General features: G+C 39.4%; 1 protein-coding gene across 7 annotated transcripts in view; it reads left to right on the forward strand.

Moving 5' to 3' along the window:
• Nucleotides 1-22468, forward strand: part of TUB (TUB bipartite transcription factor) — a 168886-nt gene extending 146418 nt beyond the window's left edge. For 3 of the 7 annotated variants that reach the window (XM_049820653.1, XM_049820659.1, XM_049820654.1), the window contains 9 exons: nt 701-772; nt 1712-1833; nt 2792-2983; nt 3543-3655; nt 4762-4876; nt 10019-10117; nt 10522-10693; nt 11792-11917; nt 22287-22468. In XM_049820653.1, coding sequence (XP_049676610.1) covers nt 701-772; nt 1712-1833; nt 2792-2983; nt 3543-3655; nt 4762-4876; nt 10019-10117; nt 10522-10693; nt 11792-11917; nt 22287-22333 — 1058 coding nt within the window. In that variant the 3' untranslated portion in view covers nt 22334-22468. Of the gene's footprint in view, nt 1-700; nt 773-1711; nt 1834-2791; nt 2984-3542; nt 3656-4761; nt 4877-10018; nt 10118-10521; nt 10694-11791; nt 20824-22102 lie in introns of those variants that run through there. The other 4 variants (XM_049820658.1, XM_049820660.1, XM_049820656.1 and 1 more) reach the window with 3 other exon arrangements.
• Nucleotides 22469-23440: the final 972 nt, after the last annotated feature.

The following is a 23440-nucleotide window of genomic DNA, read 5'->3' on the forward strand; positions in this document are numbered from 1 at the left end:
TCTCATTCTGTTCCAACATTTGAACTGAAGAAAACCATTACTGATACTATCTCTAACGTTTATATTTCTGTACCTTAGTTTGGTTCAGTTTCTGCTTGTTACAGACCAAGCTCATATTCCAAAAGACTAAGCTACATGAAAGATCTCTATACGTATCCCTGTAAGTCCTGGATGAGCACTTTAGAGAGTCTGAGAAAGATGGTGAGGACACACTGGGCACAGGGATTTAGGTAGAATTTAGGCAATCTGAATATAAGTCTGAATACTTTTTTCAATGTTACTGAATGGATATTTGTGTAGAGTCTCTGTATATCACTTGTGTCGATCAGTTTTAATTTTTTGTGTGTTAGAATGCAGAAGTAGGCCAAAAACCTACCATGCAGGGCACATCGTGGACAGAAGGGTTTGTGGCACAACCGTTTAGCATGGATGATGTTTTCTGAAGCTTCAGCTCTGTGATCCAGGGCTCTTTAACTTTATTCAAAGTACTAAGAAAAAAGGTGACAGCTGGTATAAGCAGGTAGAAGGTGAATTTGATTGTGCAGGAAGATAAAATGTCCGTAATTGAGAATTCAGGCAGCAGCATTATGGCCCCATCCAGTAAGCCTTTAGCCCTGTGCAGAGTCCTGTTGGCAAATTAGGCTTGTTCACTTACTCACGGGTTTGCAGAATCAAGCCCATGGATTTTTTCCTTTCCCAGATCCCCATGCAAATACATCCTGGTCCTCTTCCACCTCCCAATCCAGTCTTGTCGCCCTGGATCATGTTCCTGGTAAGTACAGAAGGAAATAGTTAATTATGCCCATGCTGCTTGGCTCTGGAAGTCTTTGCATTTCATTTATCCTTCTGCATTGGGCTTACCTATAGTGGAAATTCTGGACCAAGTGTTTTCTTTTATTTTTTTTTAAATTTTTATTTTATTTTATTTTATTTTTAGGAAAACATATTGCATAGATAGCCTCTAATAGGAGGAACTTAGAGTTTGAACCTGAATACAGGGTGGCTTCATCTGCATGATACTCCTTGAAAAACTAGGCCTGGCAAATGTCCCACCATTGACGCTTCCTGCTGCTAAGTCCTATTTGATGTTCAAAGTTGTGTTTCCCTTTGAAATGTCTGAGGTTTTGAATTCTTGTAAAGTCAAATTTTTAAGTGCTGTAAGGCAGTTCCTTTGGCCTGGGCTGATACTGTTTTTTACGTGAAATAAATATGCATGAGAACATTTCCTTGATGTGAATCAGTCTAAGATCTGCTCTTCATCAGATCACATAGGAACAGTTAAAAGTGCGCTGTAGAAGGGCTCGTATTTCAGTTGTTAAGGTTTCCAAGTGGCTGTGATAGGTTGTCCACTCAGGTCCAATTTCAGGTTTAAGATTTTGCGTTGTGTTTGAAGTACTTGATTGGATGAAGAAGATCTGAATTTAATTCCTGACTGGATGTTGCTCCTGTATCACTGGATAACTTCATCCTCTCTGTGGAATGGAAACCATGATATTTCTTTTCTCATTTGCTGAAATGTTTTGGCTTCTCAGGGCAGGTGCTGTCTCACCCGTGTATGTGTACGCTGCCTCGCACAGTGACCCCCCCTCACACACACCCTCTCTCACCTGTGAGCCTAAGGGTGCAACAGTATAATAAGTGATATTTTCCGGCAAGTATGGACAGCTTTAATGTATTAGTATTTCATGTAAGTGTGCTGCTTTCTCCTCAGGCATTTCAAGCAGCATGAATTTTGATGAGGAAGAAGATGAGGAAGATGAAGACAGCTCCAGTTCTTCACAGTTAAACAGTAACACCCGGCCTGGTTCTGCCACGAGCAAGAAATCCAATAAGGTAAGGGGTGAGTGCCAAAGAAGGAGCATGCAGGCTGCTATTTACTGTGTGATTTGAAAGTGCAGTCAGGATAGGCCTGGCTTTCTTGTTTTGTGTTTAATGTGCACTAGAGTATCTCCACGGTGATTTACCATGATAGCTGTCAGGGTTCACAGGAGCAAGCAATGAAAATAATGACTTGGAGAAAAGAATAGCAAATATTGTCTGAACTTGAATGAAGAGAAGGGTAAACAGTAAATATTTACCTTTCTACCTTTTGCAGGTGCTCAGAAGAATCTTTTGTTTCTATTGGCTTTTTCTGAGCATTTTCCCACCCTGTTCTCACTGCTACCATCTGAACGTTAAATAAGACTTTGTCATGTTCAAATATTCTAAACCACAAGCTCTTGCTAAAACAGCTGATGGTGCTCCACTCTTATATACTGCACTGACTTTTCATCTCTGTTGTATCTCTATCTAGCTTAATCTGTCTCTCCCTATCCTATTTCTTCCTTGCATCCATCACGGGGGGATTTAAAAATGAGAGAGGGGTTCACATTGCTTAAAGAATCACCTCCAATTGTATTAGCAATTATGACAGCATCAAAGGCCATCACTGTCCTTGGGTACAGTGTGGTGAGATGGGAAGGTGTGAGCCAGGGTTTGCTCTGTAACATTACAGCACTCTGCCTGTGCATCCACCCTGTTCTACTTTGCCAGATGTGTCTGTACACTGAGCATCAGTGGTGCAGAGAACTGTTCCCTGAGCCTTTGGTAGCCAGGAGCTTGACCGACTGGATGGGGAGAGATCCTTAGCTTGATAAGCTGCCTTCAAGGCTGCAGAGGAATCAGAACGGAGAAGACTATGTCCATTGTGTTTATTTTTTTAAAAGTGCAGCTTCTATCAAATGTCATTCCTTTGTACTTATAGCCTCATAAATCAAAGTTGAGGAAACCTGAGTTTTGCTTACTGTTTTAGGAAGCGGCCTCAGCCCCCAGTCCTTCCACAAATGAGCCTCTCATAGATGTTGATGACCTGGAGGAATTTGCCGTAAGACCTGCTCCACAGGGTGTCACTGTCAAATGCAGAATCACAAGAGACAAGAAGGGAATGGACCGAGGGATGTACCCTACTTATTACCTCCACTTGGAAAGGGAGCATGGTAAAAAGGTCATAAAATAACTTGAATGGCATACCAGTTGCATCTGAATATAAAAAAGTTATTAAAAGTCTGAAGAAGTCTTACAAAGAAAATATATTTAAAATGTATTTTCACTTTCACTGAGATCTGCCCTACAGTCTTCCAAAAGCAAAACAATAGTATCACTTTGTTCTACTGCCCTTCTTCATATGTCTAATCTTTGCCCTTTAAATAATCCATGCATGGCACCTTTGTGTGACAGTCAGCTGGGGCTCTCTGCATTCTGTGGCCTGAAAAGCATACATTTTCAATTCAGCTGGAAGAGCCAAAGCAACTTAGAATGAAACATTTAACAAAATAGATCAAATTTAATTATTTAAACCATAAATTATGAACTGAGTGGTTGAGAAGTCACTTTACCTTTCCAGATTTTTATCTAGTTTTGCCTTGTCCCAGGAGACCTTCTGTTACTTCACTAATGATGCTGGAAGACAGAAAAATTGCCTATGGTTTCCTGATATAAAAGCAGGAAGTGGTGTGTGCTAACCCCTTTGGCATTCTAGAATATCGGTTTTTTGCACTGCTTAGGTGTTTCTGCTAGCTGGAAGGAAACGAAAGAAGAGTAAAACCTCTAATTACCTCATCTCCATAGACCCAACTGACCTGTCTCGGGGTGGAGAGAGTTTTATTGGAAAACTGAGGTAAACACTGATACATCTAAGAATTTTCTTTATCTAATATAAAGTTCATTTGAAATTAAGAAGCCTGTAAGCCACTATGACTTCTTAATTAGAGGCTTGACTACATCATGTGATAATGGTCTTAAAGTTCACCAGTATCCAAGGCATGTTTTCAAAATGTCTCAAGTACTTACAAGATCACATTTTATTAAAAGTCAGCAAGATCGAAGCTCTTAAATGCTCAAAGGCCAGATTCTCAAGGGTGTATGAGCACGACTTATCTTAATGGGATTTTCAGAAGTACGCAAGTAGATTGTGTCTAGCCCCTATTGATATATATACCTTGGGATGGAAGTTCTGTCTGTTACACAATCTGAAAATCTCTTTGGTTTTGCCATTTCTTAAGATCCTAATTGGAGTTATTTACAACTAGTGGAATTCTTTCAGAACCACATATTTCTTTTCTTGTCTGTCACCCCATCATACATCAGTCTGTTGTTGATACCTACGTGGAGCATCTCAATGTATGTTTAGATCATCTCTGCCTGAGGAAGGGGACTGTGCTGCTAATTGCCATTTGCCTGTGTGGATCTTGGAACTTCATGTGCTATTTACTGCAGTGCAGACACAGAATGAGGATAATGTGGTTTTAGTATGTTCTAAGTTGTATTTTGCACTCCTTGGTGTAATTTCCATTTAAATAGGAAAGACTGATCTTATTTATAACTTTATGAAAAATCACTTCTGTATTCTAATAGAGTTAGTAGTCAGGTAAGAAAGCAGATAGTTTTGTAGACAGTAAGCATATTTTAAAACCCAAGCAAACAAAGAAAGTAACCCCACCTGAGTATTTCCTTATTGCTTTCTTGAGTTTACTAGTTTGCAAGATGTCATGAAGAGTCTCCAGTGTAATGATAAGGAACCGTTAGTATACTCTGCTGTGCTGTACCTTTACATTTTTGTGATGGCCTTTAATCCAGGTGTTGCCATTTAGTTGGGATTAGAATTAACTATTTGTGCTCAAGATTATCTGTCTTTCCTTTGGGGCTACAATGCAGTAAAGGATAGATGTCTTGAGCAGCATTACTGATAAATGGTGATTGGATTTTCCTTTTTTTTTTTGATAGATCAAATCTTATGGGAACTAAGTTTACAGTTTATGACAATGGAGTAAATCCAATGAAAACAACATCAAGCCTGGAGGCGAGTATCCTGCGTCAGGAGCTAGCTGCTATTTGTTATGTAAGTACTGCTCACAGGCAAAATACGCAAGAAATGGCAGTTCACTTTCTGAAATAGCACACTGAATTTCCTTCTCACTTATGGTTATGTAAATCAGCATTCATGCTTTGATGTAATCAAACAGCTGATCTTCACTAGAGAAACCAGGAGATTCAGTGGAAAGTAGAGCTGAAAAACGTGCACAGAACCAGGTTGCCCAGTTCTCACTTTTGGTCAGAAGGTGTTGGAGCTTTTACATAACCCCCTGGAAGGGGTATGGTGCCTCACAGCCTGCAGGCACCATCTGAGGGAGCCTCCTGAACTGGAAAGAGTTGTGCACATGGAATTACTGCGCTAAAGTATGATCATTTGTAATGGCGTTTTGGAGGAGGCCTCTCTGATCCAGAACACAGGTAGCTGGACAGCTAGGTCTGCCACAGTGGCTGAGAGACTGGGATAAAACTCTAATCCTCCTCTTTACCAGGAAAAAACCCCAAACAAACCCCAAACAAACTCCAAAACTCAATTGAATGAGAGAAACCAGCCTCTTATAGGTTGGTAAATAGCATTTGTCAGGGGCAGTGCAGACAATCAAGACTTGGAACACAGTTGCTGTTGTTTCATGATTACTGGATGACTAATTGTTTTGGTGACAGTATCCTTTCTGTCCAGAAATCTCTGGGCCCAAGAAACTCTTCCAGTCAAAATTGATATACGCACTACTACAGAAAGTTTTCTTTCTTCACAAATCAACAAGTTCTGATAAAACTACCCAAGAACCACTTTTCTGAAAAGTTCCTGCCCAGCTCTAATCAAGGATGCCTGGAAATCTGTGAGATCGAGGTCCAGCCAGCCCCGCATATACCCTGCATACGCACAGAATGCATTCCTGGAAAAGCCAGCTTCAGACTGGGGGGAGCAATGCTTCTGGAAGTCTTCTGCGCATGAGAAGGAAAGCAGAGAGGCATCCTTTCTGTGCAAAGTGCTGAGAGCACTGAAGGGTGGCAGTATTAGCTGCTAACGTGTTCTTTTCCTACTGCTTAGGATGCAGTTTTTCTGTGAATGTAGTATAAATAGTGTGTTTGTTCACATGTGCTATTATTCAGGCACATGGCCTCTGGTTGCAGACAGGCACACGCACACACATATCCCTCCATTCCTGTTGGATTTGAAAATCTTTGAGAATTTCAGAAAATCCAGATAACAGGATTTAACAAGAGAGTCCAGGATTTGATGTCAGATTAGAGTTTGACTGAAGTTTCAGTAGGAATCTAGGAGAACTTACATGTTTAATAAAGGTATTTTTACTGGTTTATGTAGGAGGGCATTCCTTGGAGCCAGGCAACTAATCTTCTGGTGCACACTGGAAATACAAGGTGAAAACAAACAGTTTAAAAAAAAGTTACGTATTGAAAATTTTAGGCATTGCTTGTTTCAGTCTACAGTAACGACATTTGAACCATTAACGTTACCAAATAAAAAACTGAGTTACGGTCAGCAGAGGTAATTAGAAGTGTGAATGTTGAAAAGAACAGAACCATGGCCAGGGTTTGGAGGACGTGGCTAAGATAAGCTGCTTTTCTATGTCTATTTTGAGATCAGCAGTTTAAAACTTGTACATCTGTATAAGAAAATGACTCATTCCATTGATATTTTGATACTCATGGAGAAAGGCAGCAGGCTGGCAGGTGTGCTGTTGCCAGAGGACAAAAGGAAGTCAGAATGATATTTCATTACTAGCCAGGTTTGCTAAAGTGAGATTATTGTTTCTGGCTGCAGCAGAACTGCAGCAAAGAATGCCAGAAAGAGCACTCCTGAAAAACCCTTGTCCTAAGGTAACATTTTAATTCCTGCCTTGAGATTTTTCCTGCAGCAAAAACTACAATAAACAATACTTTGAAAGCACCACTATGCCTCTTGCTGTCTCTCAGCTCATCTGATCAAGTACCCATCTGGACAACAAGCTGTACCTGCTTCCACCAGCTTACTGAGCCTGACCTGCTGAATCATCTCAGCAGGTCTAGTTTATACAGGCAGAAGCTGGTCATGCTTCTGTTGTTAACTGTGGGATAAATGTGTTGAGAACTCTCATTGTGGAGGTCATCTTAGGGCATGTTTCAGGCAACAGGAATAAAGTTAGTGCAAGGACCGAGTTTTATCAGGTGCTGTTAGCCACTTTTACTATCCCTGCTGATGGCAGGCTAGCATATTAATAAAACTGCAGCAGCACCTAATGGCTGATTTCAGAATCGCTTGGCAAAATTTGTCAAGAAGCAGTGAGGTGTAACTGTACTATTGGTACCAGGATTTTCTGTGCTGGATTCCTTTATATCCGTAGTATCTCACAATTCAGCTTGCGTCAGATTCCGAAGGCAGGGAGCTCAGCTGATATTCTGAGGTGTGACTCAGGTTTCAGGAAAGCAATAAAACTATGTTTTTCTACTCGGGCCTCAATCACTTGCATTGTGCTGCAATGTAGTGGGTTCTGTGCTTTGGGCTTTCTATGGAATGATAGTTTCTACAGAGTGTATTAAGGACAAGGCACAGCTGTGTGAATCAAGTCCAGAAAGGGAAGTGGCTGAAAGAAAATTGGGGTAATTAGATCGTGACTCTCCTGAGAGCTGCTGGGATATACACCTTGCTGCTTTTATCATGGCAGGTATTGCCACCATAGCAAAATGCTTACATAATTTTATTAAAGTGTGTAAGATTTTAAAAGCAACCTTGGGGAGAGGCTCTGTGTTTTTTCCAGTCCAGTTTATTGTGACGCGTGTTCATGGAACAGCTTATTGGCTGGGCTAAGGCAGAAAGTGCAGCTTCTAAGCAATACTTGGCCAAGTCCTTAGCTGATTTAAATCATTGACATGCTGGTTGAGTCAATACGGCTCTGCAAGCTGACAACCCTTGTTTTGAGTTCCTATGTAAACCAAGACTGTCAGTGGCATTAAAATGGTGTGAAATCAGAATTTGGCCTATGTACCCCTAATAATACTATTTGTAGTCTTGAATTTACACACACAAAATAGTGGAGGAGGGAAATAGAAGCAGGGAATGAGACAGGAGATAAGGGGGATTAATTTTGTTTGGATGCAGGTAGATTGGAAGAGTCTGTTTTTAATTAAAGATCCTTTTTTGTTCCTACTGTTTTCCTTGTGTATTCCGTGTTTGTAGAATTTCAGTTCTGTACCTTGTTTTTAGCAAAAGGGTAGCATTTGCCAATAAAATGTTTGATATAATTGGTGACTGATGTAATGTGCAACTAGAAACCATTCCCTTAGCATTTAGCAGAAGTACTGATTTTAGTGTTTCTGAGTAAATCCAAAGAATATAGTCCTATTTTTCCAGAGTGATAATACTGCTTGTTGGGAGGGGAGTGACTCAGCGCTATTATTTAATTTTACCTTGAACAATGTCTTCAACCAGTCAGCATCTAAATTAATTATATATAGCATAACTGCAGCTTGATGAGAAGAAAAGCTTGCAAGGCGTTGCAGAGAAGACCAAATTGTCAGTAGTTACTGGAAAATAAGCATAAGCATGAATCGTTTCTTAGAAATTGTCCTCTGTGGTGCTGAGTCTCTCCTGCTTATAAAATCTGCTGGCAGTCATTTTAGTTTGAGTCTTGCCATGATGCAGAACCATACGCTTCCAAGTGAACTGATAACACTGGTTTACTCTGCCAAAGGCCATGACATAAATGATTCAGAAAAGAGGTAGAATCTTCCCATTAATGTACGGAGTTATGAAGATATATGAATATACCTGCATTGCTTCTGCAGTATTCGGCAAAATAACTCAGTGAAATTTTCTTGCATCTTTAATGAGTTGTGTAAAATCTCCACACAGTTTGCTGAAACAACCAAAGTTATTTCAAAAGTCTGATGGATGACAAAACTTCTGCACAAGTAAAATTTAGGCAGGTATTTTTTAATGTTTCTAGTGAGTTGAGATGCATGGATTTTTATGTGCAAAAGTAGAGACGGTTTAAAAAGTTCCTTAAAATCAGGATGCTTTAATTAAATATATAAAAGCAGAGACATCTGAGTACGTCACTTCTAAATGTCCCAATGGGAGTGTCCAGCTCTTGGCATCTTGTGGTATGTTGCTGGGAATAGCGCCAATGGGAATTTCCTTCATGAGATTCTTTAGTGTGCCTCCACAGCCCTTCACTTGGGAAGGGTAGAGGGGAAAAAATGCATGTGACTGGAATTGAAAAAAAAAAAGTAGCACAAAACACGGGGAGATGGACTTTCAGAGGTGTCACTGTTTCATTTACTGGAGTTAATGCTAAAATAGGCAATCAGGTTTTACTGAGTGGATTGAAAAATATCGTCCCCTACTTTTGAAAAAGTTAGATGATGACTTACTGAAATACTTGGCCCTAGCTGCTTATGTGGAAAAAAAAAGAAAGCCTCAGATAAAAATAAGACTTTAGGCATATTTAGATTTTAGTGATTGTGTTTTGAGAGGATAGTGCAATACTGGAGCGCTTTTGTGAAAAGCTGGTCAGAAAGGCATCAGATCATGTTTAATGGAAGCACCTGTATTGTCCATGGATTTATTTTTGCGGCCCATGTTATTTCTTTACTTTCCCTGCCTTCATAGCTTGAAAATTTGCATTCATGCTAATGTGTTTGTTTTTTACCATGCTCATCTCTAAGCATAACATTATCTGAAGACTTTGAAAACCACAGCACTGCTAACAGATGCTCTTACTGGCAGCTTCTTCTTGTTTGCTTTTGTGCTGGCTCTGGACTAAATAGAGTTGGTCCCATATATTTAATTTTGTCTCTCATCAAAATGTGTGACTGCATTTTATGATTTTTAAATTACAACTACTTTATTTTGGGACCTAGCAGTAGCCAAGCAATCTGGTTAGTTCATATCCTTCTTTAACAAAGGGATTTTTTTTTTTTTTTAATTGTATTAAGGTTGCTGGCAGCCAATGCTATGAGTGTTTTTGGAAACCTCTCTATTTCCATTTTTCCTGTTGTTGGAGCTTCTAAGACAAAGCTAGAAAGTTTGGCAGTGCCAGGGAAGGTAGGAGTTTCAAGATGTTTTTTGAGTTGACTAACAAATAACTTCCCCGGGCTGCCACTGTGTATCTCTGTTGAAGAAATTAACTTTAAAAATACAGAATATGATGAACTCATTTGTTTTTAGGAAACAAATGTCTTGGGGTTTAAAGGACCTCGTAAAATGAGTGTGATCATACCAGGAATGAATATGGACCACGAAAGAGTTTCCATCAGGCCACGAAATGTAAGTCATACTATCAGCCAACGATAAAAATTACTTGAATTCTTTTTCAGTTAGAGTTGGTTTTTTGCATTTCTGAAGGTTTAGAGGTTTAAAAACAAAAGGTATTTGAACAATTGCAGAACAATGGGATGTGTGACTAGTTCTGTGACTCACAAAAGCACTACAAATAATAATGTGTTTTGGTAACAAAAGATACAACTAACCTTTTCCAAGCTGTAGAAAGGACTCAAATGCACATTCACGTTAAGAAACTCAAGAGTTCTCTGTTCCATTTGATGATGCTGTTTTGAGGTTGACAGTTTAGTCTCTGGACTAGGATTTATGAATGGTTTTTATGTGTGTGTGAATTTATTTTTTATCTCGTGAGAGTGTTAAACTGAAGCGTGTATCTGTGGTGTGTGCAGGAACACGAGACACTTCTTGCAAGATGGCAGAACAAAAATACGGAGAGTGTCATTGAGCTCCATAACAAAACACCAGTCTGGAATGATGATACCCAGTCCTATGTTTTAAATTTCCATGGTCGAGTCACACAGGCCTCAGTGAAAAACTTCCAAATTATTCATGATAACGATCGTAAGTATAGCTTGCTGTCTGTAATGCATAGAAGCAGTACTGCATACCCAGCCTGACAGTGATTCTGCCCTTACTGTTGTTACCTGAGAGAGTTTAATGTAGTTATGCGGATCCAACTTAATGCTGCTCTGCCTTGTGGCCATGACATTGATGCAAGTTGGGTGTTTAAATGCTCATGCTTGAGGCAAGTGATTCCGCTATGCACTATCCAAGTTTTCTCCTTGGCTGCCCGGCCTGTGAACTGAGCAACAGTTTAGAGTCATTTCTGCTCTTAGAGCTGCCGTACTTCCAGTCAGCAGGACTGTGGGGCAGTATCACTCTGCTCAAGCACTTGTATCACACAAGTCTTCCTTGGTTTTTTTGTTCACTGTGGTCCCCATATGCTGCCCAGCTGGAGATAGTGGCAGTCAGACCGGTCCCACTGCACATCCACTTTGCCATTACTAGTCTTTGTAGCATTAGCCCTACAGGACACCCTGAAAATGTCAGGGCTGCCTTTCACACCATCACTAGGACCTTACCAATGTGCTGCTTTCTGCCAGCAATGTACAGCCCCCTTTTTTCTCAAGCTTAGGTACAGTTGTTGGAGCAGGGATACAAGTACGTACAAGTGCTGGAGCGGAGTGATAGTGCCCCACTTTACGCTTGCTTTAGGCAGGCATAGTCACTAGGTGCTGGAGCGCACTGGGCTACACCAGTGCCATGCTTAGATTGCAGGAGAATATTGGAAACTGGTGAAAATGGCTGTGCCATTCTCCGAGAGAAACACTTGAATTTGAAACATTGGTGTATGCATTTGCTGCATTTTATAAGGTGAAACAATTATACCTGCTTCTGCAGTTAAACATTTCAAACTGTGAATGAGGCTGAGATTTCTTCTTGAGTAACAAGTCTTGCAATCCTTTATCACTCAACTGTTTCTCACTCAAGCTATCAGCACACCCACTTGCATGAATAATTGTTGCGAAGTTTCATGAGTGAGCATGTTTTGTTTGTATTTTGTTGAACTGGCCAGAGGATGATGTTGAATGCATACTTACTTAGTAAGGGCTGCAAACAAAAATAATGCTTTGTCACCTTTTATGACCTTTCTTGCAGCTGACTATATAGTGATGCAGTTTGGCCGCGTGGCTGAGGATGTGTTCACCATGGACTACAACTACCCAATGTGCGCACTACAAGCCTTTGCTATTGCCCTTTCAAGTTTTGACAGCAAGCTGGCTTGTGAGTAAAGGGGCATGGGTGAGCATCCTCTCAAAGGAAGCAGTTTGCCATATGATTCCCAATTCCTGCCACTGTCACTTACAGTCCATACTAAACAGGTCAGGGAAAATGCAGTTGTGGAGGACCACTCTATTGCGGAAGAGAACATAAAAGGAATCTTCTAAAAATTCAGGACATTCAGGAAATAATATTTTCCTTTTTTTTCTGTCATATTTTTCTGGAAGTGGCATCAAGTTTGTGTAAATAGAAGTTCTATCTCATGTCCTTGATTATGTTATGGAGATGTGCCATGATGTACTGTACCGTGGCTCTAGTAGCACCATTATAACGGTGTCTTTTTTTAAATCCAGAAAGGGCGTGCACGCTCGAAAAATTTCTTTTTACATTTAAGAATTATTCTGAGGCTGCAATCATACCTCAAGGTTGCATTCCTACATCGACTAATCAGAGCTTCACATCATCCAGCGTAAAAGAAAGATCACAAAAAAAGATGCACTTTTTTGAATGTGCAAGGATCTCATGTAGTATAAAGGCAAGTCTGAAGGTTGAAAACCCATACTGGACTGAACTTGATGCATTGCTATTGTATATGTAGTAGGGCATGATGAATTTTAATTGCAGTAGGAGGAAATGGAGAAGTAGAAAGCACAAAACAATGTTGCACAAGTCACTTGAATTCTAAGTTGTCATTATGTTTTAACATCTACGTGCTTTTTAATTTGTTTCAAATGAAAATGTATTTGGAATACAGAAAAGGAAAATGAAAACGTCTAGATGCCAAGAAAGCATAACTTAAGTTGAATTTGGCATGTCGCGTGTTGGGAATTTATATCCTTGTATTGCTGTGGTAATTCAAACACATATTTTGTATGAAGTGATATAAACAGTTGGATAAAGGCTCTCCACAGAGAATCTTATTATTTTGAACAGGCTGTGTAAAGCTGAGGAAGGTAAATGGAAATATTTTATTAAATTTGTCTGGCCTTTTGTGATTTTACAATTTGTTGATTGCATTTTTTGAACTTTAAGTAACAACCACTTTTCATATTTATTTCCCATTGTAAGAACACTTGATATCGATTGAAACTCTGTATGTTGTTCTCTAATGTAAATGTGCCAGCTACTGAGCTAAATCCTTCTAGGCAAATCTAGTGTATGCTGCATACAAATGAGACACTGGCAGGACACAGAATAACTTAAAATAGTGTGGATTTTTGTTTCGTTTTTCCTGATTTAGCTGGAATATATAAACAAATACCGTTTCAAAACACAAGCAAAGAACAAGCCATTCTCTTCTCTTCTGAGTGTCTCAAAAGCCAAGAGCTGCAACTGAAAGCACACTGTAAAACACTTTTAAAAATAACGAATCTTTCTGCCATTGTTCTGTACAATGTTATCCTAAACAGCACACAAAGTAGTAGAATTTGTATGTAGTTCACCAGAAGGGTATTGAAATGTGAGTGAAGAAGTAGTTGCATTTTATACTGTGTGTATTCAGATCCTCCTTTTTACTCTTTATAGGCTCTTGTACTGCACAACCAAAGATTATGTAATGAGAAGTTGAGATCAGATCTGCCTGTCTCATAGCTGTCAGTCCATTTTTGACTATAGAGGACAGGCCATAAGGAGAGGTTGTGCCATTTGGACTGCATAATTTCAACTAATAAAAGAAAAATGCTCTCTTCTTCACATTTGCCTTCAGGTCTCCTCCCCGTATACAGACAAGGAAACTTCAGAGAAGAGATGGAAATAAGTAATTGCCAGCATTTTTTCTAATCCTTTTTACAATTTATGGAAAAAAGTCTGCTGGCTTTGAACAGTGTTTTGTTGATGGACTCAGCCTGTCAAATGTCATCTTTAAATAACAGGAGGGTCTGTCATTTTTGTCAAATCTTTTTACAAGAAACCTTTCCACGTAGTGGTATAAAATGGAAAGATACCTTTTGTTTGAGAGAAATGAGCAGTCATTTCCCTCAATGAATGATCAAAATGATGAATCGTGAGCCGCAGTGTGATACTTAGGCTTTGCACGTGGATGCTTTGTTTTCCCCTGTAGTTGGTGCTTTCCCACCACTTCACATCCCCATCTGTGATCTCACTTTGGATTTTGACAGAGAAGGCCCTTAGGCCTTTGGTTACCTCAGGTCAGTCTTTAAAAACTAGCTCCAATGATAACCAGAATTTTTTGTTTAGACTACTGCAGAAACAGACAGGAATTCCCACTGCTGGTATTTAGGTATGATGTGGATTTCCAGAACTCTGCAGCATGGGAATGGTTGACTCTGCATGGCTTTAATTCTGTGGCTTGCCAGTCATACGTTTTCTTTAAAGCCTGAGAAAATAGCACCTGACATAGTTCTTCTGTCTCTTTCTGTGCACAACACAACTGTGTCAAAGGAATTAAGTGTCTTATGGTGCAAATATACAATCTGTTGGCTTTAGTAGTGGAGTTGGTTTAGGAAGGGTTATTTTTAATGCAGATCATAACAATAGTCTGACTTGCATTGTGTCCCCACAGGGAATCAGCACGAAAAGGAAGCTGATGTGCAGTGAACTCCTGCACAAGGGTGAGAATGAGGGGCTGGGGAAAGGCAGAGAGTTCAGCTTCTTGGGACAGTTTTGCTGCCAGCACATTGTGTAACTTCACTCTCACTGCGTGTTCTTCCCAGCCAGGTATTTTTTTAACCTGTAAGCATGCCAGGAGGAAAGTGGTGACTCAAATTCCCATCATCTTAACAGAATCATACAGGGACATCAGCCAACAAGCTGCTGAACAAAAAAACCCCCACCATAAATTGAGGTCACTTAGAGGGAGATGTTAACCAGGGGGTAAGAGGAATGAGGAGCTCTCATTAAATCTGGTTCAGTTACAATAGGATTTGCACCTAGCGGCCTTTGCCAAAACCCTAATTCCTCACTGTTGTTGAGCAAGGTACTGGATTATTTTGATTCACTTGACCGTTGCCATCTGCTCCGGAAGCAGTTGCTTTTAATTTAGCATCTATATAATTTCTGATGGACATTTTCTGGTGAAGGTCACTACTGCATGTCAATGCAAGGCGATATCACAAGCTTTCCAGCTCATCTCCAAATTTGTTTTCCTAACTTGGTAAAGTCACAGCAGGTTCTGTCTTAATGTACAGTCATGCCTGAGATTACACCGTCCTCACAAGGTTAGATTTTCCTCCACACCAGCAATAAAATCTTGGCACCAGTATATATTTTCAGATATATATGAATACTAAAGTAACCCAGGAGTAGTTAGTGGCACACTCATATTAGTAGTAGCTTCTGCAGGGCCTGCATGTCAACGTGCCACAGGGCATAACCTTGTTTACTCAGTGTGACAAAGCATATCATGGCACCAAGCTGTGTATTTCCTTCACATAGCCCTAGTGAGTATTTGGATGCAGTAGTTTTAATATTATTTAAAATCCCAATATTGATGATTTTTTTTGCATCTGCTGTTGATTTTGGCAGAGAGTTGTAAACAAAATTCCTTGCCTGAATTGCATATAGGCATATACTGCATGCTTTAATGAGAGTTCTTAATCTAACTTGTCACTCTGTTTACATCAAACAGTTTCTTCCTGGCCCTTTATCTAATTTTATTTATCTCTGATGTTCTATTCCTTCTTATTCTTTTCACAATCCCTTTATCTTTTCTTCAAGGATGTGCAACTTGGAAGTGTTTATTTTGACATTACTACTCAGTGATCTCTCCACAGACGAATAATGCCTTTGGTGCACATCCAGTGATGCTCTTATAATAGAAGCCTTATCAGAGGGGTGAATTTGGCCCTTTGGCTTTTCAGTAGAGTAAATTAACACATTAAAAGGTAGCAGATAAAAAAGCTTGCCTAAAATATAATCAGAATTTTTCTCAGTAAACATTTGGTTACTAGAGTTTCCAAACCATTGGTTGCAAATCAAGGAGCAGAACTGTCCACAAGCCTGGAGGGAGACTGTTAAACAGATTCCCTTTGTAGTCCTGCCTTATTTTTCCTTTTTCAAAAGGTTGAAAGTGATTTTGTGAGCTGAAGTGTGTTGGTGCCCTAAAATAGACATCACTCCTTTTGCAGGATAAGACATGGCACATAAAATAGTAATGTTGTAGGCCACCATTACAAATTCTGATGCCAAGAAGTCTGTGAGAATGGTTTTGTAATAATTACTTGGTAAATCTCTCACTATCCAAGTTGCCTTACAATAGTGCAGGAGTTCCCAGCTGGCTGTCATCATGAGGTACTAGAACTGAAGGAGCTTTAGTGAAAAGGGCTCTGTAATAAAACCCTCTGGCCGCATGGTCAGGAAACGTCATCGTGGAGTCAAATGACACCACTGAGTTTTATTGGTCGCGGTGAACCAATGCCATCAATTCAAACTTTCTGGTTTTTTGCTCCCTTTTGATGAACAAAAGGAGGGATTTTCAACAAACAGAGACATCAGTGAGGTCTCTAGAAGTACTGAGCATTAAATGTACTTGTCTGTCTACAAAAATCTTACCCTACCTGAGTGTTGTCCATTAAAAAAGAAGGAAATCAACCCAGACCTTAGTATAGAAAATCACTCCCATTCTTGTATCTTAGCTTTTTACAAATTTTATTATTAATTTATTAGTGATTTCACATAAGTATACAACAAGGGCTGGATGTCACATGGCAAGCATGTTCTTGCTCTGAAGAGGTGATGACTCTAGACCAGCATCAGAATATCTTTTTCTTTGGTTATTTTAGTGGGATAGGACAGGGGGTTGCCTGGTGTTTTGGGCACAAAGAGTTTCTCCTGGTGTGTTGGCAGGTGTCAGAGGGAAGATTTTGGGTTTGATCCTGTGACATTCTAACTAGTTTCCCAATACTATCCCATTGCTCTCCTACAACATTTGCAAGATTTTTCATGGTTTTAGAGCAGTGTTCACCAATAAAATATCTTTGCTTGGCAAATAAGGACAGCAGATGTGATAAAGCAGCGGTCACCTTTATTAGAATTATGGGCTGATGACTCGGATTTCTCAAAAGGCCTCATTTTGATTACTAGAAGAAAGTTGTTTTATACATATAAATCTTGCACTAGAATTAATCTAACTGTAGCTGTAGGCTTCTCTTGTATGTGCTACTTAATGAAAACGGGTTTCTGTTGTTCTTCATGTATGAATTGTAGCTTCCAGGGTTCTGCTCTGTAAGTGTTTGAAATTAATTGTGTAGATATTTTTCAGTTCTTTCTGTGGCTCGTGAAGGAATTAAGAAAAGGATTTGCACAACTATCTCGATGTTTTGGTATTTTGCTATGAACTATAGCTCAGTAGCTGATACTCACAAATGCCTGTATATTGGATGAAAATGCATTAAAACTTATTTTATATGTTGTATTTTATTTAACTGCCTGGAAATTTTAGATTCCTCTTTTTCAGTAAGGGTATGTTTATCCATACCTTCACTGAGAAGACTTGAATTAACTGGCTCTCTTAAAACTGTTTAATGGAACCAGTACGCCGCTTTGCTAAATTGCTTTAGGAGGAGGACAGAGTTCAGAAAACTTAGGCTTACGTTTTTGAGAAAAAAAACCCTTCCTATTCCTTTTATAATTGGATTATGCAATAACACTGAAAGCTTATCATGGTTTTATTTAAGTCTACAATGGCAGTTTGAAAATTACTCTGACAAAAGCTTGCTAGCACATGAACTCGAATGAAGTCCTACTTGAGAGCCAGAACCCAGCAAGTACCAGTGAGTACTCCTGCATCTGTTCTGTGCTTAGGTACTGCCTGCATGCAAAAAAAGTCCTGAAGAGTCACAAACCTGTGTTAAAATCAGCCTAGTCTTTTAGGCGGTCCAACAGCTGTTAGAACACAGGCCTGGGGATCAGGTCACCTGGGTTTTAATCCCAGCTGACTGTGTGACTTTGTGCAAATCTCGTAACCTCTTTGTGCCTCAGTTCCAACGAGTTGAATGGAAATAATAGTTTTCGGACCTGCCTGTGTCTGTCCCTGTTCTGCTGAGAGGCTTCTCAGGAGTGTTTTGAGGCTGGTGGATGGCAGGTGGTGCTGGCGTGCTAAGTACCCTATTTAATTCTCACTGAACAAACCACAGTAAAATATGAACAGTTTTCTGCCACCTGTGTAGAAACGGAATAGCTAACCAATCTCGTACGATAAAATCTTGACACTGTTGAATTCTGTGGAAATCTTGTCAATGATTTTGGTGAGGCTTGATTTTTTTACCTTGTGTCATTTTTGGTCACTAAATGTGCAGAAAACACAGTAAGGACAAACCATCTGATACCCTTTTCCTTCTCACGGTGACGTGTTGTTGGTTATGTTTTAGTTTGCACAATCAGTTGTTTTAAAGCTATTATTCCTGAACACGTTGCAGAGGTTCAGTTAATGCAACCACCTATTTATGCTTTTATGTAGCAAACTGAGACCCTCGGTGATTGTGCTGCAAATTGCCTTTTTGTACTTCTGTTTTGTTTTTTTTTCTTGGATGTGACTCAGCTGTTCAAAACTGTTGATACTGCAGACTTTGACTCTGTCACGCACATCTGATTTAAAAACAATGAGTCTCATGATTTATGACTACCTTTATACTCACATGGGATGTTTACAGTGCAATCTGTTTCTCACTTTTCACCCTGTATGTATGGCTTCTTACTGAGGTTATCCCAGTTGGCACAATGCCATTAGAAGTATCAGTAATTTATGATGTGAACTCTCTCAAAGTAATAGATTGTAATTTATAAACATTTTTATAGATTTTAACATTAAAATCTAGCTGATTTTAATGCTTACAGATTGGGTGAAATTACAAGGAAATTATTTGTTCAAAATTGTCTTTCCTAAGCTTGTCTTGAAGTTTGAGCTCTCATTTAAGCAGTAAGCTCCTGGTCCTGCAGCTCCATCTGTGCAAGCAGAATAGAGTTTGGCCTATGCAGACTGCCAGACTTTGACTGCAGGAATCTGTCAGTGTGGTGAGGACACAGTAAGTGATGGGATGTCCACAATCCTAACAGGAGTGCACTTCCCAATTCTCTTAGGCATTCTTGAACATCACGTAAGAAATATGTACCTTTCCTATGTTGACTTACTAAATAACTGGGAATATTTTCACTTCCTTTGAATTTCTTTAATTTTTTTTAAAGGCTGTGCTTACTGTCTAGGCAAGTGTAATTTTATCAGACATTTAGTCTTGATGTCTTGGAAAATTATGTCATGAGATCGCTTATTTTGCCAGTGCAGAAAATCTCACAAGTACACAAAACCAGAGTATGTTTTGTGACAGTGGGCTTTGGGCACTGCTTACGCTATGAAGTTCAGTGTTCAAACAAGTTGGTGAGCTCTGGCACCTTGTAAAAGGAGGTTTTCATTCCAGTCTGGGGACATCAGAATATAACCCAATTATTACGATCCTGTTCTCTTCCCTAGGGAGAATCTCCTGTCCTTGCTGGCTAGAAGTAGAACTATATAGATCCTGATGTGTCTTTAAACATTATGGTATTTTTTAGCTATTTTAAAAACGTTTTCAAAGACGTAGTTTGAGCTCAAAGAAAATAGTCGTTGAAGTAGATATAGGTGTACCAAGTTGATTTTGTTGAGAGGTAGCTGCTTTTTCCAGCGATTTTCTCAGTTGACGTGTGAGCAGTGCTTGATAGTCCTGCTGGAAAAACACAACATAGCTATACACTTTCCTTGTGTTTTGCCTTATGATACTGCTTTTTGTGCACCACTACATTTATTTCTGAAGGTCAGTACTTCCACTGCTAAACACAAATAGAGCAGTGTTTTCTACTGAAGTCTCTGCCTCATTTTCTGCTGCCTTACATGTGGAGATATGGTATTTGATACTAAAAATAGAAAGTTTTCATCTATTAAAAAAACCAGGATTTCTAGGCAAAATCATTAACTTCTAGTGCTATGTGCCTGGATTGACAGAGGGCTTTTTTTCCAACCAGGAATCTTACTACTGGCAGAGCAGTGTGTGCCATGAAACATCCTGTGATACCCTGTTGCATACTACATCTGGGACACAGTCTGAGGACCCGGACCAAAGATACAGCCCTCTCTCACCAAAATGGCACCACTTTCTTTTTTGGGGGGGTTATGTTGATACTTTTATTCTTATTGCAGTATCTTCCATCTTGGGGCAAATCTGTGATTAGGTTAGTAAATACCAGCCTTAACAAACACCCACAAACTAAAAATACTTCACAAAGATGCTACATGTCAGCTAGTAAAGCCTTACAGCAGTCCCGGAGCAGCAGGTAAGTATTAGTATCCTTTTGATGGCAGTGAAGCTATAATTTGCAGCTTATAAAAGCAAACAGACAAAGAAACAAAGAGTAATTTTTAGAGCTGGCACTAGAACTAAGTTCTTAGTCCCTAAACCTGTGTTCTAGCTATTGCCATGGGAGACCAACTAGTAGACAGAGGGTCTCTGTTTTGAACTTCATTGTGAAGAATAAAAGTGTTTCACTTCGGTTTGGACTAGTGGAAAACCAAACCACATTACTACAGAGAGTTCTCATCAGGTAATTGAAATTACACCAAAATCAAATTTCATGCATATTAATTTATGAGGATGGCCCAGAACAAACATGAGGGTGCTGTGCAACTGTCAGGAATTGAAAAGTTGCTCAGCAAATAACTTAAATCAGCCCCACTGAGTTTTCCCAAGTAAAAAAAAATCAGTGGGGCTGTATTTCATCCCTAACTGTATTTATCTGGACATTCAGTGTCTCATAATTTAGGCTGCAAATATAAAAATGCTGTGTACTGTGAATTCTAACTTCTGGTTTAAAGTAGGGCTACAGCAGGGATGCTTACTCTTAGAAGATTTGTAACAATGTCATCCTAAAAAGCTGATTGTGGAATATGGCTCTTAAACTATGATGGATCCTCAAGAGTTACTGAATTCAATGACACTATGACAAGGGGTTTTGTTGTTTTTCTTTTCTCTTTTCTCTTTTCTCTTCTCTTTTCTTTTCTTCTCTTTTCTCTTTTTTCTTTTCTCTTTTCTTCTCTTTTTTCTTTTCTCTTTTCTCTTCTCTTTTTTCTTCTCTTTTCTTCTCTTTTCTCTTTTCTTCTCTTTTCTCTTTTCTTCTCTTTTCTTTTCTCTTTTCTTCTCTTTTTTCTTCTCTTTTCTCTTTTCTTCTCTTTTCCTCTTCTCTTTTTTCTTCTCTTTTCTCTTTTCTTCTCTTTTCTCTTTTCTTCTCTCTTCTCTTCTCTTCTCTTCTCTTCTCTTCTCTTCTCTTCTCTTCTCTTCTCTTCTCTTCTCTTCTCTTCTCTTCTCTTCTCTTCTCTAAGAAACCTGCTTTCAAAAGCACTGGTTATTCTGTCTTTTGGACTACGTAGCACAAATCCATGAGGATGAAGCCCTATTTGGTATCACTTCAAATACTTTCTTGGCAGGTGGTAGATGCTTTTCAGCTTCTTAGTAATCTGTGTTACTACAATTTCCTTGTTTTGTTTCAAGTTCCCTGATATTTTTTTTTCCCATCTATAACTTTCTCTTGTTTCAAATATGTACAGGTTTTTCCATATGGGAACACTCCAGAAAGTGAAGTCAGTGAAACCTATAAAGTTAATCTGTGAATTAAAGTGTGTTAAAGCCCTGTGTATATGTTCTCATTTCCAAGTAGGGTGGCCTTCAATTCCAGTTGCATAATCCTCAGTGGGGATATTCATCCCATCGCGCAGTTCAAGGTTGTTGGTGAATTTTGAAGTGCTGAATAGGTTTCTGACCAAGATACTGGAGAACATATGTAAAGGGATTCATCCTTCTGTCAAGGTGCAACTGTTACTTACAGTACGGCATTTCTAGCAGTTGGCTCCTCGAATTGTACTTGCAAAGCTCAACATCTACACAGTAGAGGCCATGTTTCTGAAGTTCTCTTTTTCTACCACAATGGTTTTCAGTGCTCTGATTTATTGCCACCCATATGATGAATTTAAGCTTCCTGACAACAGTGTGCTATCTTCTTTGGATTTTGTGGATGCCAGGGATCTGGGGACTGTATTCTGAAAGCAACTACTTTACTAGTATAGCAGAGCTTGATGCTAGGAGCATGGTGTAAATGATGCCAGTATAACTAGGTTTATTTTTACAGTGCCCATCAGTGATATGCTTGTTTCTTGGAAAATAATCTTCCTTTCTCTTTTTCTTCTTCCTTTATATCTGCCTGGATCTGGAGGACGAGAGCCCCTCTTAGCATTCATGCAAGCAGCCACCATATAAGAAAAACACACACAACGGGTTTATTACAGATGGGTTTATCACTAAGCAGTGCAACTATTATGTGCTTACTGTCATCCTGCTATGTAACAGAGTGTGTTTTTCCCCGTGTGCTGTTTCCCACCCTGTGTGCTTGTCACCAGTCAGAGGACGCGGCTGCAAAGACGGGCGTGGAGGCTTAGCAAAGTAACCGCAGAACCGAAGCCATTAAGATACAGCTCTCCTAATACTGAAGAAAGAGTTCCTCCTGAAGGCAAAAACTGGGACCTGTGGCACTAAGTTATTTGAACTTCCCACATGTTTGCATTGCATGTAAGAAGATGACCCTTCCTTATACTTGCACTACATTGAGCCCTAAGCCCCGAGAAAGGAACCTGCAATCCAAGGAGTACAGTTACAGAGAAGTAAATGTTTACAGATGTGGAGGAACTCCAGTGTGCAGGCAAGGCAGTAGTAAGTGCTGGGGAATGACAGTAGGGTGATTTCTTGCTAGACAATTGACACGCTGCTTGGCATCGCTTACTGAGCAATGGATTTCAGTATTCATTGATGGACTATGATGGTCACCGCTCATGTTGCATTATATTGGTAAGAACTCTGCCCAGACCATTTGTTTCTCTCCTAAACAGCTTGATTTATGTCTTCATGATGACATTTTCACCCATTTATTTCTATTTAGGGCCTAATCCAAAGCCTGCTGGTGTAACTGAACATTTCTTTCTAACTTCTGTTGTGTCTCCATAATGCCATACTTGTGTCTCTCTACAAGAGTCCTAATGTTTCCTCATCTGTCTGTGTTTAAAAGTGGGCTTATCTGGATCTCAAAAATCGGGCATTACTGGCATGAATACTTCAGAAAATTAGATTAGGAAGGGAGGCCAAATTTTGCTCTTACGTACATGCTGTGAAGCCTTGTTCACACTCAAAGGGGAATCTTAAACATCTATTGTTGAAGAAGTTGACCTTTTCTATTAAATGTACCATCAAATTCTATGATGGCATTACTGCAACTAAACAGGGCCTTTAGAAAAACAAAATGTTGGTAATAATTGCCCATGTTTTAAGGGGTAATAGTGGATAACTGACCCTGCACAAGAAGTATTAAATCACGCAGGGAGTTTCCCTAAGAAACAAGATCTGTAAGAAAGAAACCTTTTAGGGTGGGTTACTGTAAAACATGTATGAAAAAAGACAAACATTGGAGCTTTGTTAATTTTGTTTGTATCTTAAAAGTGTAAAATTCTTTTCTTTTGACTGAAACTAACAGTTTGTTTCAAATAAAACATCCTGTACTCTG

The sequence above is a fragment of the Accipiter gentilis genome, chromosome 17, assembly GCF_929443795.1.
Source record: "Accipiter gentilis chromosome 17, bAccGen1.1, whole genome shotgun sequence".
Taxonomy (NCBI): Eukaryota; Metazoa; Chordata; class Aves; order Accipitriformes; family Accipitridae; genus Astur; species Astur gentilis.